At 40.9% G+C, this 16,917-nt stretch overlaps 1 protein-coding gene across 2 annotated transcripts in view; it reads right to left on the bottom strand.

Annotated features, from left to right (window-relative positions):
* OCA2 (OCA2 melanosomal transmembrane protein) overlaps positions 1-16,917 on the bottom strand; it is a 165,788-nt gene that overhangs the window by 110,095 nt on the left and 38,776 nt on the right. For both annotated transcript variants that reach the window (XM_081858972.1, XM_081858971.1), the window contains exons 3-6: positions 10,006-10,104; positions 9,697-9,888; positions 5,373-5,430; positions 3,391-3,463 (exon numbers count right to left, since the gene is read on the bottom strand). In XM_081858972.1, coding sequence (XP_081715098.1) covers positions 3,391-3,463; positions 5,373-5,430; positions 9,697-9,888; positions 10,006-10,104 — 422 coding nt within the window. The remainder of the gene's footprint in view (positions 1-3,390; positions 3,464-5,372; positions 5,431-9,696; positions 9,889-10,005; positions 10,105-16,917) is intronic.

Here is a 16,917-nt window from a genome sequence, read left to right as displayed (position 1 = left end):
AAGGTAGGTTCACTGAGTGCATATAGAAGTGGAACAAACAGCTCCATCCCTGAAGGCTAGCATTTATTTGCTTAACATACCGACTGCGAAAAGCAGAATCCCTAACCCTGCAAACAAGCCTGTAAGTCTGCACATACAGTCAGGCCTTATGAACAAACAAGAATCCTTATTGCCTTCTCTTTTCAGAGAGTCTATTTCTAATATGGCAATTTGGCTTGTTCCAGCCCTGGGTCCTCCATTTGCCTGCATAAAATATTATAATTTAGCATAGATTAGAGCAGAAGTTATTAGGGACACAGCATGAAAGGAAGTGCGGTAATGGATAGGAAAGTAGACCAAGTAATTCCGAACAAGCCAATAAAACTAAAAATTGCTTTCATTATGGCAGAAAGCAGACATATTTTACAGTCTCCTCTAATTCATCTATTCATTTGCCCAAAGCGTTTGAGGCACTGGTGATGATTTTAAGCCCTGAGATCACTAAGGATTATCAGGTGATTATATCCTGGTGGTCCTATGTGAGGGGAAATCTGCTCTTGTCTAAAGGGGAGAATTGGGATCTCCTTCCAATTCTCAGAGATGCTTCCTTTCTCGGTTACTGGTGCCTCATGATCAGCATAGATACTTGGATTGATCTGTCCAAAAATACTTTACAAATAACACTCCTAGCGCAAGCTCTCTGTCCAGTAAAAGCCTTTTCTTGCAATTGTGCACACCGGAACCAAACACTTCCCATCATAAAGTCTTTGAGCTTTTAAGCCAATAAGTCACAGATGAAAAGAGGAACAACAGCAACCTCGCCATTTCAGAAAATTACACTAAAGCTATTTAATTTGAATCACTGCCAAGGTGGAACTCAAATGCATTTGCGATCAAAATAGATTCAGAGCAAAATCTTAATAGACATGGAAAATTCCCATCGGTTCAAGGTAGCATTTGTAGGCCAGGGTCAGAGGAGGCGTGGCTGGCTGGCTTCACATTGGAGAGCAGCAGCAAGCCACCTCAGCACAGAGGACCAAGCATGCATTAAAGGGATGGCAAATCAATGAAGATTGATAATAGTGGGGGGAGGGAGGAGAGGAAGGGAACAAGGTGATTTGATGCCGTGCCAGATTAATCATGGCACAAATGGACCATCTCCCACAGTGATGCTGGCTGAAGGGAAATGTTCCAGTAGATCACTCTCGGTTAAAAACAGAACAGTGATTAGCAAACATTTTTTAAAAAATAAATGTTCGCCCAACACGTTTCTCTGTGTGTAACCATTTCGAGAGCGGTAGCTATGTTGGTCAGTTGCAGCTAAAGCAATGAAGTGGTTTGTTGACACCATTAACAAACTTTATTACAGTGGTCCCTGGATGCTTATGCCATAATAACATGTCTTAGAGCATCCATATAAGAACATAAGAAGAGCCTGCTGGATCAGGTCAAGGGCCTACCTGACCCAGCATCCTGTTCTCACAGTGGCCAATCAGATGCCTGTGGGAAGCCCACAAGCAATGTTAGTTTTTAAGGTGTCATAAGACTCTTTGACGGTTCCACCTCTCTGAATTATTCTCATCATTCCTTTATGTAAAGGTAAAGGTAAAGGGACCCCTGACCATTAGGTCCAGTCATGGCTGTCTCTGGGGTTGTGGTGCTCATCTCGCTTTATTGGCAGAGGGAGCTGGCGTACAGCTTCCGGGTCATGTGGCCAGCATGACTAAGCCGCTTCTGGCAAACCAGAGCAGCGCACGGAAATGCCATTTACCTTCCCGCTGGAGTGGTACCTATTTACCTACTTGCACTTTGATGTGCTTTCGAACTGCTAGGTTGGCAGGAGCAGGGACCGAGCAACGGGAGTTCACCCCGTCGCAGGAATTCAAACCGCCAACCTTCTGATCGGCAAGTCCTAGGCTCTGTGGTTTAACCCACAGCACCATCCTTATTCCTTTATGTAGCACAGGGATATTGGCTTCCTCAATTCAACTACCCAGCCACACTGATTCACAAAACAGAAGAAGAGGGAGAAACAATAACATTAAAAGTATGTCTGGGGAGGATTAGTTATGAGTGAAAGAAACTGTTGGTTTAGCATGGAGGAATGCTGGGATGCCAACATGAATAAAATATTGGGGGTGGGGCAGGTAAGCCCCACACCACATAATCAATCACAAAAACATGGCACAAGAACACCATTTGAATGGCAAAACCCATTAGCGGGGGGGGGGGCTCAAATATTTCATGAGAGGGTGAAGGGACCTCGACCCCTAAGAGTTGGCTCCAATGGAGGGATGTGTCAGATCCTCAAACTCTATGGGAAGCACAAGGTAGGGTGGAAGACAGCAAAACTCAGTATAGATCACTGTATCGAGAGGAAGGCTGTCCCCTGTGGGCCTAACTTTACAAAACACTTTTGTTCAGAATGAAGACATTCAATATGCTTATGAACTTGTCCTCTCACATGTTGAAGCTGGATTTGGGTCCTGCACCAGCCCCACCACAGCCTGCTCAGATTCCTATCAGACTGGCAGGTTGCCATTGCTAATTAGTGAGTGAAGGGGCAAGGAGGAAGAGGGATAAACTTTACAGTGCCGTGTTGACCACACATCCAAGTCACAGGATCCAGCAGCCAAGGGAGGAAAGCCAGTATTCCAAACAAATCATTAGAAGTCACTACACAGATTCAACACATGTGTTTCATGGCTTGGCTGTCCCAGTTCCCCATAACTGTTCAGCCTCTGGGATGTGCACAAACTCTCTTCTTTTTCCCCATCACCCACCACAACTTAGCAATGGCAGCCCTGCTACCAGTAGTCAACCCATATGCAGAGACAGTAGCCATGTAGATCTTGTGCCTGATGGGAAAGTAGCCTATTCAGGAGCATCGTTCATAGGATTCTGGTTAGCTTAACATCTGTCCCAAGAAAACTGGTGGAAAGCATTGTTCAAGATAAAATAACCAGTGTTATATAAAGCATAGACAAAAACTGCATGCTGTTCCCATTTGTTTTGTTGCTCTCACCCACACTTACAAACAACCTCACAAAATTTACACTTCTGGAATTTCACTTCAGTTTTCACCCACTTTACTTTCCCACAGAGATGCAGGAGGCATCTAAAGGAGATATAACAGAAAAAACAGACCTTTGCAGTCTTCATTATCACTTGGATAGCAAACTTGGGAAACAGATTTGCAAATGAATTAATTTGCTGGTTTAGAAGCGGTCCCACGAGGCAGCGTCAGGGCCTCACAAGAAATAAATCACTGTCAGGATTTAATTTAGCAAGCAACGAGTCAGCCATTTCGTATCAACCATCTTGAAATCAGCCTACTGTCAGTGATTATTTACTAAGCTGCTCCACCGTTTTGTTTTAAAAACAACAACAAAAGTAATTGGTAAAGGATACTGTAGACGTCCATAGGTGACACAGCCAGCATCTGCCAAGGTGCTCCATTTTCAGGGTGAATGCTAAATAAAATCTGAGGGCACATTAAAAGGGTATGTGGGAAACTGCCGAACTGTTAAACAAACTGCCTCTAAAAAAGTTAAAACCTGCAAAAAGGAGTTGTTGCTTTTATTATAAACTCCTAAAGTCGGGTCCTGTTGCTTAGCCTTACACCCCAAACTTACAAGATTGTATCCAATATTAGTCATACTCAGAGAAGACCTATTGAAATAAATAGATAGAACTAACTTGGGCCTGTTAATTTCAGTGGGTCTATTCTGAACAGAAGTGCAACCCATACATACCAAATTGGCATATGAAAGAAGAAGGATTCCACACATTGTTTACTTTTATCATCATCATTAGTTAATTGTCTATATAACATTAAGAGCACCTTTGAGCCTCTTGCATACACACTCTTGAGTTCACACATGAGTCTTATGAACAAGGGATTAAAAGCAGAGGAGAGTCATTTTTATATAATCTAGCCAATAAAGTTTTTATGTTCAAATGACAGAATCCGGAAAAGCAAAGTGGATTTCAGTGTTGTGCATGAAAACACTCCTAGGTTCCTTATCCAGATCTCATTTTCTCCCTTCTTTTATAATCCCTTAGTAACATTAAAGTACAGGAAGTTAGAAAAGCCATTTTGGTATTATCCATATAAAGTTCCTAATGCTATGTTTAAAGGAAAAGGAGAGGGAACGATACATTGCATTTTATATACAGATTTTTTTTGTATTTGTAATTCTCATCTGAACTGACTTGCAACTAATCTCTTGTGTCACTTGAAAATTTATCTTAACTTACACATTTAATAAAGTATCAGTTGAATCTAGCAGTTCAGTCTTTTGAAATGCATTTTAAATTAATCAGTTGTACCGTCCTGTACCAGGGATTCAGCTATACAGCTGCAAATAAAACGTTTTAAGTGTGTTGTAAAGTGCAATATACAAATGTGACACTAGATGGCGAAGTGAGCTACGGCAAATTCAATGTATTTTTCAAAACTTTTGTTAAAAAAACAACAACCATTTTCGCAACGGGGTTTTTTATGTGTGTGTATATTCCACCCAAATCACCATAGGTCCTTGCTGGATGTTTCAGCCTAATTTAGCTTGTAATCCCTATCCCCTGATCGAAACCAGATGTTTGGAAAGAAATAAATTTGGGGGAAAGAGCTAAAAGGATGTTTCAGACCAGGGTTAACCAACACAGTGCCCTTCAAATGATGTTGGACTACAACTCCCATGATCCTTCATTGTTGGTCATCTTGGCTGGGGGGAGGGGAATTGGAGTTCAACAACATCTGGAGGGCATCACATTTGGTTCCTCCATTTTAGGTTGTCTGCCTTTAGGGGAATTGAGACATCCAATTCTTCTGTGTGGTTAATCTTAACTTGCATCGGTTCAGAGAGATCTGAAAGCCAAGGGGAAAGGGCACTGCATTGGTAAAGGAACACTTTTCCAGCATCAACTGGGAGTGTGAAGAACAGGTGGGCATGCTCCTAGGCTTCATATGAGATGCTATATCCTATTTAAAATCATAGTCCTACTTCCAATGTTCAGGCTGAGTGCAGATGCATTTGAATAGCCAAAATAGCACCAACCATGCACAAAAGAGAACCTTTACAGTCTTGGGGAAACCCCAAGTTTTACAGATGTGGGGGGGGGGGAGAGAACCCTAAGGAGAAACCCAAGCACAGACCAGTGAGAACTGAGCATGCCCAGTACCCATGGAATGTTGACTGACTAGGGCAGGGAAGAATGGAAGAGTGGGTGGAAAGGGGGAATTGAATGGAATATCACAGAGATGGGCACTGCTGACTGACTATAGCAAGAGCGCACTGCAACGTTTTTGCTGTATGTCCCATTGTATTATCAGATTCAACTTCGGTAAGTACCGCCAAATTACTCTGAAATTTTGGAAACCCAGTACTTACAGAGCATACAACTACAAAGATGAAAAGCCCAGAAACTTTTAGGAATCTTAAACAGCATCTGAAAAAAAGAAGAAAAGAAACAAGGGAGAAGAGTTTCACAGAGAAAGAATATGAGATGTGGGTATTATTCTATTAATCACAAACTTGTAAGGCCAGCAGACAGAGTTTAGGTCATACAAAGGATTCTTTGGGGAAAGCAATGTGTTTTAAATGTGCAGCCATATATTAAAATTACATGCAACAGTTCTTTTGGTTATAGAGCTGTTTGCCTTCACTTTATGTCAAGGTTCCCTCTCATATATTTAAGCATCTGCTTTTATTATAATTGTATGGGGTTTTTTCCACATTTAAAGTATTTATTTTACAAATGTCATTATGTGAACTACAACTGCATGCAGTATATTAAATACAAGGCTGACTTAATCTTTTCAAAATAAGATTAAAATTATGGTTACTAAAAGAGGCACCCAAAATGACAATAAAAGCTAGGAACCATTACATTAATCCTTTAAAAGTCCAGAAGCACTTGTCCTTAAACAACTAAGTCATCTTGGCAAATTGACACAATGCCATGCAGAGCTCACACTGGGAGAGAGGAATGCAATTTTATTAAGAAACTGTAGCACTTAGAGCATTTTTCCCCCAACAACAACAACCACCACCCTTTGGTGCTTAGACTTTTATGGATTCTGTGCTTTTAACAGCTTAGCAAACTAGCCATGGTCAGACCTTGACTTGCACACATTTGCTGTCCCCATGACCTTCACAGCAATTCTAATCTGACATAGAATTGCAACCCTGTGACAAAAGCTAGGGAAATTTAAAAAGCCAATGGAGCATCTGCAGTTTAAGTGAGATGCAGCAAAAAGGGGTTGCACATCCACATTTTTTTATTTCCAAGTTAAGTGCAAGTTGGGAACTTGCATGACTCTCCACAACAGGACGTCCAACCGCAGAAAGCGTCGCTTCTTCAGGCCTCCACAGGGAAATGTGGAGGCAAGCAGGCAGAGTTCTAATCTGTTATGAACAAACTTGGCCAGCTTTATTCAAAGTATTCCACTGCAGAATGAAGTCAATATACAGTTTTCCATATTTCTAGCACCAACTTGTGTCCTGCTTTGCAATACGCTAGTCAGCTTTTCTATTGAAATTGCATGTATGCCCCTGCAAAAAAACAACAACAAATGATAAACTAAAAGAACAGTAAAGTGGTACCTCGGGTTAAGAACTTAATTTGTTCTGGAGGTCCATTCTTAACCTGAAACTGTTCTTAACCTGAGGTACCACTTTAGCTAATGGGGCCTCCCACTGCCACCACATGATTTCTGTTCTCATCCTGAAGCAAATTCTTAACCTGAGATACTATTTCTGGGTTAGCAGAGTCTGTAACCTGAAGCGTCTGTAACCCGAGGTACCATTGTAATCTGTAAGTAAGAACTGTGTTCTTGAGCAAGAAGTCTGAATGATGTTTTCTGCTGAGCAGCATATTTGTATATGAATTTAAGAATGTAGTGGGGGAAGCCCTCAACTTCTAAACTGACTTTCTTTGCCTTTGGTAGCATTACCATGTAGCCAAATCTGATCATCTGTGCAGTATTGTGACACCATCACATTCATCATGCGATCCCTGATTGGCTGGGATTGCTTTAGGAAGGATTAGGAAAAACCCTAACCTAAAAGTCTTGCCTAAAGAAGGAAAAGGGAAGAAGCCAAGATGATTGGAGGGGGCGCTAAGGTGTCAATGGTTTCCTCAATTTTTGTCTGAACTGGCTCTAAATATTATAAACTTAAAAATATATAATATAGATAAGCCAGAATCTCTCTCTTTTTTTTAATGTATTGGATCATCATGCATAACGCACCACGTAAAGTTCCATTTATCACATACATTCCAGCACTTTCTAAACAATTAGTTTAGAAACAAGGTTCAAAACAAAATGCTTCACTTTAGGTCAGGAATGAGTTTCTTATCTGTGATGCTTACTGTAACGGCCTTGAAGATACAAAATTATTGTCCCTATGCGATCATGCTAGCAAGCAGTATTATTGACAATACTTAAGCTCCTTAAAAGTCTTCCCTTACTCTTCCAGGGATAGGAATAAAACAAGTGAATTGCAGATTTATTTATTTATCTATGTTGACTAGGCAGGTTGTTTAAGCAGCAAAGAATGTTCCAAGGTTCATTTCAGCAAAATGGAATGATGCATTAAGCGTGAGCAGAGAGACTTCTGGGATCATAATAGCAAATCTATTTTTCTCTAATATTCATAGCTGCAATTTTAAGAGGTTTGGGGCTGACATTTCTTTCCGCTCCTGAAAGTACTACTTTAGACCTCAAAATCTGAGCCAGCAAGACATTAAACTTGCAGGAGAAATATGAACAGATGTCCAAGTCACCCTTATCCTTGCACACCAACCAATACATGTTTCCCCATCTTTTATTTTCCCATTTGTACAGGTGTAGTTCTCCTGAGCCTGCTATAACAGGTAGGAATCGTTCCCTTGCCCTTCCCATTGAACTGTTCTCCGCAAAAAAGCACATGGCTGCTCATCTGAGGTGCTTGGACTCAGGCATTCACTCTGCTTGCTCTGCCCCTTCAAGGCCTCTGATCTCTAGCTAATATTCTTGTTCTTTAGGCCTTCAGCATGCATGGCTCAGAGCACTCAATCGAGTTTAGCAGATTTAGGCCATCTCAGCAACTGGCAGCCCTAGTATGTTTATTCAATAATACGGGATCGAAAATATTTTGGGGAGCAATTTGTCAGGAGCACCTTTCTGCTGCAGCATAAAGGAAACAATGCCGGCGTAGCTGCCAACTGCTCTATGTAACTAGGGCAATTGCATCTCACTGTGCTTACACAGCAATGATACAGAACAAGGAAATAGCCTGCTGCTTCCAATGCATTCATATATCCATAATGAAAATAGAAAAGCGAAGGTTAAGAAGGAAAGGTACCAACACACAAAAATATTGGGCACAATACATATCATTAGCAGATACTAAGGGTTTTAATCTTCCTTCTTGATAACTAGGCTATTGTGTGTGTGTGTGTGTGTGTGTGTGTGTGTGTGTGTGCAATTAACCAAATTAAATATTAGCTGCTGCATTTATTATAACTGAATGGAGTATGGACTGTATTCCGGTTAGTTCATCAGATGTGGTAGACTCTGCACTTGCTGCTCAGATTAAAAATGAGGGGGTGTATTGTTTGGAACCGTCCCACTATATCAAGAATGGGAAGTCTGTGGCTTTCTGAAGTGTAGGTGGGTTCCCACGAGGCAAGACATGGTGATAACAGCAAGAACCTTTATTGAACTACATAACTGGGAAACAAGGGCAAAGCAACTGCTTATATACATTCCTGAAAGCCTGGGCCACTCCCACTCCAAATGTGATTGGCTGTGAATCATGACTCAAGAGTTCAAGGGCCAATGGCAGAGGCCCAAATCTTGAAATGTTCTGTGATTAGGCATCATGTATCAAATCAGAACCCAGGAGCTCAGAATCTTTAGTCCAAACTCAAGCTCAGGCAAACACAGACCACTGAATGCATAACACTCCATGGATTGTATGTATCCAATAGGGAGTGAGCAGCATTCCACCTCCCCTTGTCTTCCTGCACAACCACCTCCACCCAAATCTGCTCCAAAGGGTCCCCCAACCACCTGGAGCATATTTTTAGTGGGGGCAGCAGGGAAGAGGAGAGCAGGGTAAAGTTCTGTTGAGAGAACAGGAGCCTGTTGTGCAAGCAGAAAGCCAGCATTGGATACAACCCCATCTCTCACCAAACTCAGCCATCATGGCCAATGGTCAAGGATGATGGAAGCTCCAATTACATCTGGAAGACCACCGGCTCCCCCGCCCCCATCTCTGAACTAGATGCATGAAAACTTCCTACTTCACTTTGTCTTACACATGTATCTCCTCCCGTCATGAGTTATAGATGCTTTAGTGCAAGAAAGCTAAGAAGCTGAGTTTTAAACAGAAGCATAAAGTGACAGATCACAAGATGAAATACAGACAGCACTACTTCCAAACATGAAAATCTGCAGAGAACCAGGCTTTCTAGTCACATAAACTATCATGGCTTAGAAGTGATTGCCTGCTTAGCCTCTACTGTTGCATGGACCTATAAATCTGAACAGATTTTATCATCGGTTTCATTGGTACAATATCCTTGAAATCAATGGCAAGATATGACACAAAAATATGGAGGGTTATTTTACTCATTTGTTGAAACCGGGGGGGGGGGGTTCCATTTCTTGGCAATTTCCCTTAGCCCTCAATACTGGCAAAACAAAACAAAAGGTTTGGCTCATACCTCATCTTGGTTAAATTGAATTTGACATGGAAGTTGTCCAACATTTCACATTTCTCTGAGGAGGAAGCAGATCTGGACAAGCTGGGCATTTCACTTCCCAGATGGGACCTTTGCTCAAACTCAGCAGAGCTGTTTTCCCAAGAGTCATCATCTGTGGTGAAATCTGTGTTATGAACAGCCATGCATCTTAACCTGAAAAAAACCATCGACAAATATTAACACACACCATAGGCTCTACTGTTCCGTGCCATTGGTAGGATGCGAATCCTGAGACATCGAGCAACAGCAAAAAGCTGATCTCCTACCCACCCATTTTCTTCTGGGGAAACTTTCAGCAGAGGCGTCCTCTCCGTAAAGCAATTATCTTTGGATCTTGTGCTGAAGAATTTGGGAAAAGAGAAGTGATACCTAAAACAAAACCAAAAAAAACCAAGTAGTTAATTTCAATCGAAATCACCTCCACATAGCTGTACAAATGGTTGTTGTTTTTAACCATTGCTTGTGGTTAGTGAGCACAGAACTTAACCACTAGTCCTGGTTTAGATGACACGTAAGAATAGGGAAAACATTTGGTTCACAGTGAAAGGTAAACCTATAATTTTTACTGTCTGAAACAATGCATGAAACCGAAACACAGCCATCATTCAAAATGCACAGTTCTCTTAATTTTGCAATGCAAGTTCTCCAGGCAAGCAATGTGTACAAAAATGTATACAGTAGAATAATGTGCGCCTAGAAATGAATACACATGGGGAAATTGCTTTGCACCAAAATGCTGACAAATTTTCCAGAGAACCATTTTTTTAAAAAAATGGCAAACTGGTGCGAAAATGTAGAGGGCTGAACTTATGTTTGGAAAAAATGAGGAACTAGAATTGTCAGATTTTGCCACATCTAATCTTAGCCTAACTCATTGCAGAGCAGCAGCCAAAAGGACTGGGAAAGAGCAGCGAGCCCATACATTCCTGAAGTCCCAGTAAGCCATAGCTTGGTTTACTAAGTTGTGCAAACCAGGCCTTGACCAATTAGATGCTAGACGAAGTTAATGAATTCACCTAAGGTGTGTTTTACAGCAGGCAAGCAAAATCATCTCCATTGTTCACTTCGGAACTTCTCCGGATGTTAAGTGCACTTAATGACTACATCCCAGACAATTGTTGTCCTCAGATGCAAGGAGGACGACTGGGATGAAATCAGAGGTCAATGTCATAAGAGCTTCCCAGCAGATCAAGGTTCAAAATATTTGGACGCAGAAACGCATTAACTATGCAGAGCCCAGCTCATTATTGGACCCAACTAAATTCTTATTATACGTGAAACTAATCTTTCTTGCAAGCGTTCAGATGCTACAAAAAGCCACCCACTGAGATATTCTCATAAAATTACCGGACATAGTTTTAAATACATGTTTGTTCATTTCTGTTGAAATGAGGGAGCAATTGGTGCAGACACAACACTAGAGTTGTCCAGTCACACACTGGAGAACAAGGGAGTAGCTTTTAATTTCCCAGAAAGACCTGCTCCAACCATAATGCTGTAAAGATGGATATGAGGCTACTACCAACTGGCTCCTTCAGATGGAAGACGAATGACAACTTGTTTCGAGATCAGGAGATTACTAAGAAGGCCCAAAAAGTTTTGAAAGATTATTTTGAGATAAATTTGAACACTTCGGTGGAAAAAAGAATTATCTGGGACGCAAGCAAGGCCGTGATGAGGGGGTTCTTGATACAACAGAATGCTGTAAAGAAAAGGACACAAAATGAGAAAAAAGACATGATTTTGGAGAAAATTAAAGAATGTGAGAAGAAATTAAGATTAAAACCGAAGTCACAGCCGATTCTGAGAGAAATCAAACTTTATCAAGCACAATATTCCAAATTGATAAACCAGGAAATAGAGTGGAAAGTTAAACTAATGAAACAAAGAACATTTGAATCGGCGAATAAATGTGGGAAACTGCTAGCATGGCAGTTGAAGAAGAGACAAAAAATGAATACAGTTACAAACTTAGAGATTGAAGGAAGAAATATACAGAACCCTATGGAGATTAGAAAGTGTTTCCAGAGATATTTCAAACAACTGTACACCCAAGGGCCGCAAGATGAGGCTGAGATAGATCAATTTTTGATAAAGAATGGACTACCAAAATTGTCTCAAGAAAACAGATCAATCCTGAATGGTAAAATAACACGACAAGAGATTGAACAAGCCATTCAGAACATGCAATTGGGCAAGTCTCCAGGGCCAGATGGGCTTACCTCCAAGTATTATAAGACATTGAAAGACTATTTGATACAACCACTGATGGAGGTAGGCAACGAAATTCTGGAAGGGAAGAAGGCGCCGGAATCGTGGAAAGAGGCTTTCATCACATTGATACCTAAACTGGAAACGGAAAAGACACAACTTAAGAATTACCGTCCCATCTCCCTTTTAAATGTGGATTACAAAATATTTGCAGACATTTTAGCAAGTAGATTCAAAAAAGTTTTAAATGAAATAATCCACAAGGACCAGGCAGGCTTTCTCCCAGGTAGACATTTGTTTGCCAATACAAGGAATATTATTGACATTTTGGAACTCTTGCAAACGAATATTAATACAAGAGCTGTGTTAATTTTTATAGATGCGGAGAAGGCCTTTGACAATATTTCCTGGAAATTCATGAAGAAAAATTTGGAAGGGATGGGAGTGGGACGGGGTTTTGAAAATGGGATAGATGCAATTTATTCAGAACAAAAGGCCAAATTGATAGTTAACAATGTGGTGACAGAAGAGTTTAAAATTGAAAAAGGAACACAACAAGGCTGCCCTATTTCCCCATTGTTATTTATCTCGGTCCTGGAGGTGCTCTTGAATATGATTAGAGGAGACCAGTTGGTTGAAGGAATCCAGGTCGGAGCGAAACAGTACAAACTTAAAGCATTTGCAGATGACCTAGTTTTGACTTTACAGGAGCCAGAATCTAGTACGAAAAGAGTATTACAATTGATTCAAGAGTTTGGTCGGGTGGCGGGATTTAAGTTAAATAAGCAAAAAACTAAGGTATTGGGGGGAAAAATTGACAGTTACAGAGTCAGAAAGGTTTCAGAAAGAGACAGAGTTAAGCGTGGTTAAAAAAGTAAAATACCTAGGGGTAAACATAACAGCAAAAAACTTGAGTCTATTTAAGGATAACTATGAGAAATGCTGGTCAGAAATTAAAAGAGACTTAGAAAGTTGGACAAGATTGAAGCTTTCCTTGTTAGGCCGAATCGCTGCTATAAAGATGAATGTATTGCCAAAAATGCTATTTGTGTTTCAAACTTTGCAGATTGTGGACAAGACAGAGTGCTTTCGGAAGTGGCAGAGAGACATTTCCAAATTTGTCTGGCAGGGCAAAAAGTCCAGAATTAAGTTTAAGATATTAACTGATACGAAAGAAAGAGGGGGCTTTGCCCTGCCAGACTTAAGGTTGTATTATGAATCAGCAGCTTTCTGCTGGCTAAAAGACTGGCTACTTCTCGAAGACACTGATGTATTGGATTTAGAAGGTTTTAACAATGCTTTTGGTTGGCATGCATATCTATGGTATGACAAGGTTAAGATTAACAAGGTTTTCAAGAACCATATTGTCAGGAAAGCAGTGTTTAATGTCTGGATAAAATACAAAGACTTATTGGAAAATAAAACTCCAAGGTGGCTTTCACCATTGGAAGCTAAGGCCCGGAAAAGACTCAATATGGAGGCCAAATGGCCGAAGTATTGGGAAATATTAGAAAAAGATGGAGATAACTGGAAATTGCAGAGTCAGGAGAAAATGAAAGACAAAGTGCGAGATTGGTTACACTACGCTCAGATTAAAGAAGTTTTTAAACTTGACAAAAAGTTAGGATTCCAGGTGGAAAAATCGAAGCTAGAAACGGAATTGTTAGAGCCTAAGACTAAGGTACTTTCAAGAATGTATAACTTGCTGTTAAAATGGAACACTCAAGATGAAACGGTTAAATCGGCTATGATAAAGTGGGCACAGGATATTGGATATAATATCATGTTTGAGGACTGGGAGAGGTTGTGGACTAGTGGGTTGAATTTTACTGCATGTAATACCTTGAAAGAGAATGTTATGAAAATGATATATAGATGGTACTTGACCCCAGTCAAACTTGCAAAAATTTACCACTTATCTGATAACAAATGTTGGAAATGTAAGGAAAATGAAGGAACATTCTTTCACCTCTGGTGGACCTGCCCAAGAGTGAAGGCTTTTTGGGAAATGATATATAATGAGCTGAAAAAGGTACTTAAGTATACCTTCCCTAAGAAACCAGAGGCCTTCCTTCTGGGTATTGTCGGCCAGAAGGTGTTAAAGAAGGATCGAACATTTTTTATGTATGCAACAACAGCAGAAAAGATACTCGTCGCCAAGCATTGGAAAACTCAAGATTTACCCACACTGGAAGAACTGCAGATGCAACTGATAGACTACATGGAACTGGCTGAGATGACTGGTAGAATCCGAGACATGGGAGAAGAGACGGTGGAAGAAGATTGGAAGAAATTCAAGACCTATTTACAAAAATATTGTAAACTTTATGAATGTTAAGAAGGATGCTAGAGTAAAAACAACTTGGCACCATTAAGCTAGATGAGGAGAAATATGAAGATAAGTTAAATTTAAGAAAAGATAAAGTTTTGGAAATTTTTGGTTATATTTAAACTTTTAAGATCTAAATAAAGGATATTTAAATTAGAGATATAACATCGGAAAACTAGACAATAAGAATAGAAATAAGGAGATAAATTTGCTGGAAAAAATTTATAGTCAGGAATGCAGGAGTGGGAGATGAGAGGGAGTCCAAGAAGTTAAGAAAATTATGTTAAGAGATGTGTTGTATTGATTTTTTTGGTATTGTAATTAAAACAAAAATTGCTAATAAATATTATTAAAAAAAAAAAAAAAGCTTTTAATTTCCCAGAATCACAAAAGGGAGCGGCATTTGCCTTTGTATCCTACTGCAGCAGGGAATTTCAAGGTATATGTACTAGGGGTGTGAATTGATCAGAAGATACAGCATAGGTGCCAACTCCCCTGGGGCCCATGCACCCACAAATATTCGTGCCAGGGCCATGCATGCTGCATGGCACCCACAGCCCCAGGCACTCACTGTTGCGGGGCCAGGTTGGCACTCCTGTACGGATCCAGATTTGGCACTTTGCAAAGCAGCTTGCCTAGGTCAAAGGTGCTACAAAGGCTATCCGATTTGACTCACCCACCTCTTCATTTCCCCTCCACACATTCACTATTGGGAAATTTTAGAATTTAGGGTTACAGCTTTTCCCGCTTTTGATAGAAGCATGCAGAGGGGAGGGACAGTGGCTGGAAAGAAGTGGTGAAAGTAAGAGGTGGAGGAGAAGGGAGGAAAGAGGGGTAATTGAAGGGTAAGTGTGAGATGGAGGGAACAAGGAATTAAATGGAGCTAAGGGAAGCTGAGGAAGAGAAAAGAGAGGAGACAGGAAAGGTAACCGGGGTGGGGGGGGGACAGTAGGAGGATGCTGTGCCCCCTGGCAACCCTAGAAATAGACCCCCTCCTACTTGGTGCACTGCTGCTGCAGGACCTGCACAAGTAACACTAATAATGATCATTATTAGCATTAATATAGAGTTAATGAATACAGGCAAAAGATAAATGTCTACCTAGGGATAAACTGCCCCCTTACTTTTTTGGTACACCCCCATACTTTTACTGAAGGTGGGCTTTATTTATACATTTTTAGAATGACAAAAATGGAGATAATATCTCACCCTGTGCTTCCTGTCCGTTGCTCTAAAACTAAGCTGAAAACCCATTTCATTCAGCTGGTAAAGGTAAAGGACCCCTGGACGGTTAAGTCCAGTCAGAGGTGACTATGGAGTTGCGGTTTCAGGCCAAGGGACCTATTCAGCTGGACAAACATGCAAAACATACGAATTCAATTCTATATGCTTTACTGAATTTGTAATATTTTTACCATAATATATATTTTTAAATTATATATATATATTTTAAAAACACCAGAAAATGTGTTCGGAACTTGGTTTCACAGTATTGATCCATTTGAAGGCAATTTTGAGCATTGGCTTGCTGAAATTAAGTAATCACCATCAGCCCTTGGTCTTGGAGAGCAGTGAAGAAGAGACTTTCCAGACTCTGCAAGATGGGATAATGCTTTTCTTGCTTCTCCGTGTTAACATTAGCTACTTGAAGCCATCTATTATTCCCCTTGGAAGAGGGGGCAGGCAGATGGCTTGGTTGTTTTGTTGCTCGTCCAGTTGTTCCAGGTGTGTTTTCAAGCCCTCCTCCTCCAAATGAATCATTTGAAAAGACCTTAATGGAGCTTGCATTACAACTCCTAATATATGAAAACCATCTGATCATGAGCTGGTCATTTGCAGGCCTTATAAATTAATCCAGCATTCTTCACATGTCAGAATTCAGAAACTGCCTGAGCGTGAACAAAAACCCTAAACACAACCTCAGCACAGAGTCTGCTCCTTGGCTTTATAACATTACCTTTTAAAATGCTTATTCAACAAACTGGTTCAAGGATTCTGACAGAACATTAATCATATTCAGAGCCTTTGTTCCCTGGGAGATGGAGCCAGAGACCTTTCGCTACACTCAGAATCGCTAGGGCTGTTGTTTGGACTGAGGGGATGGGGTAAGATTCAAGTGCCTAGGAAACACAAGCCTTGAGAAAGCTCACTGACAATCTGCACGGTGTTCTGTTGACTTGAAGGGCAGCTGGATGAAACTAGAAAGCAGAAAGGAAATTCAAGAAGACTAGAAATCTTCAAAACTTTTCCACTCCATTTCAGATGAATCCTGCAAGCAGCATGAGAACCTTATCCTACATCGGGGGTCATGTTAAAGCTATGCAGACCAAATGGGAAACCAGGAACTTTGTCTCTCAGTCTTGGGAGTGGGGAGGGTTCCCAGCCTCTGGCAGGACTTGAAACTGTGTGTGAAGAAAACTATGTATTGTCTTATGCTTCGGCTTCTTTGGGAAGTTGCTGCTGTGATCACCTTTCCAGTTCTCTGGGCAGAGATGAGGGAGGGGAGGTCTTGTCTTCTGTAGGAACTCAAACCAGCAATCTCGGGAGCATGTTTCTGGGTTGCGTGTGTGCTTTTGCAGACATCCACGAGTCCACTGGGGCTGCTGCATTGCCTGGCATGTCTTGTTTGTGTTGTGGGGGGC

The sequence above is a fragment of the Podarcis erhardii genome, assembly GCF_964252035.2.
Source record: "Podarcis erhardii genome assembly, chromosome: 4".
NCBI classification, from domain to species: Eukaryota; Metazoa; Chordata; class Lepidosauria; order Squamata; family Lacertidae; genus Podarcis; species Podarcis erhardii.
This window is presented reverse-complemented; position numbering and strand designations above follow the sequence as displayed.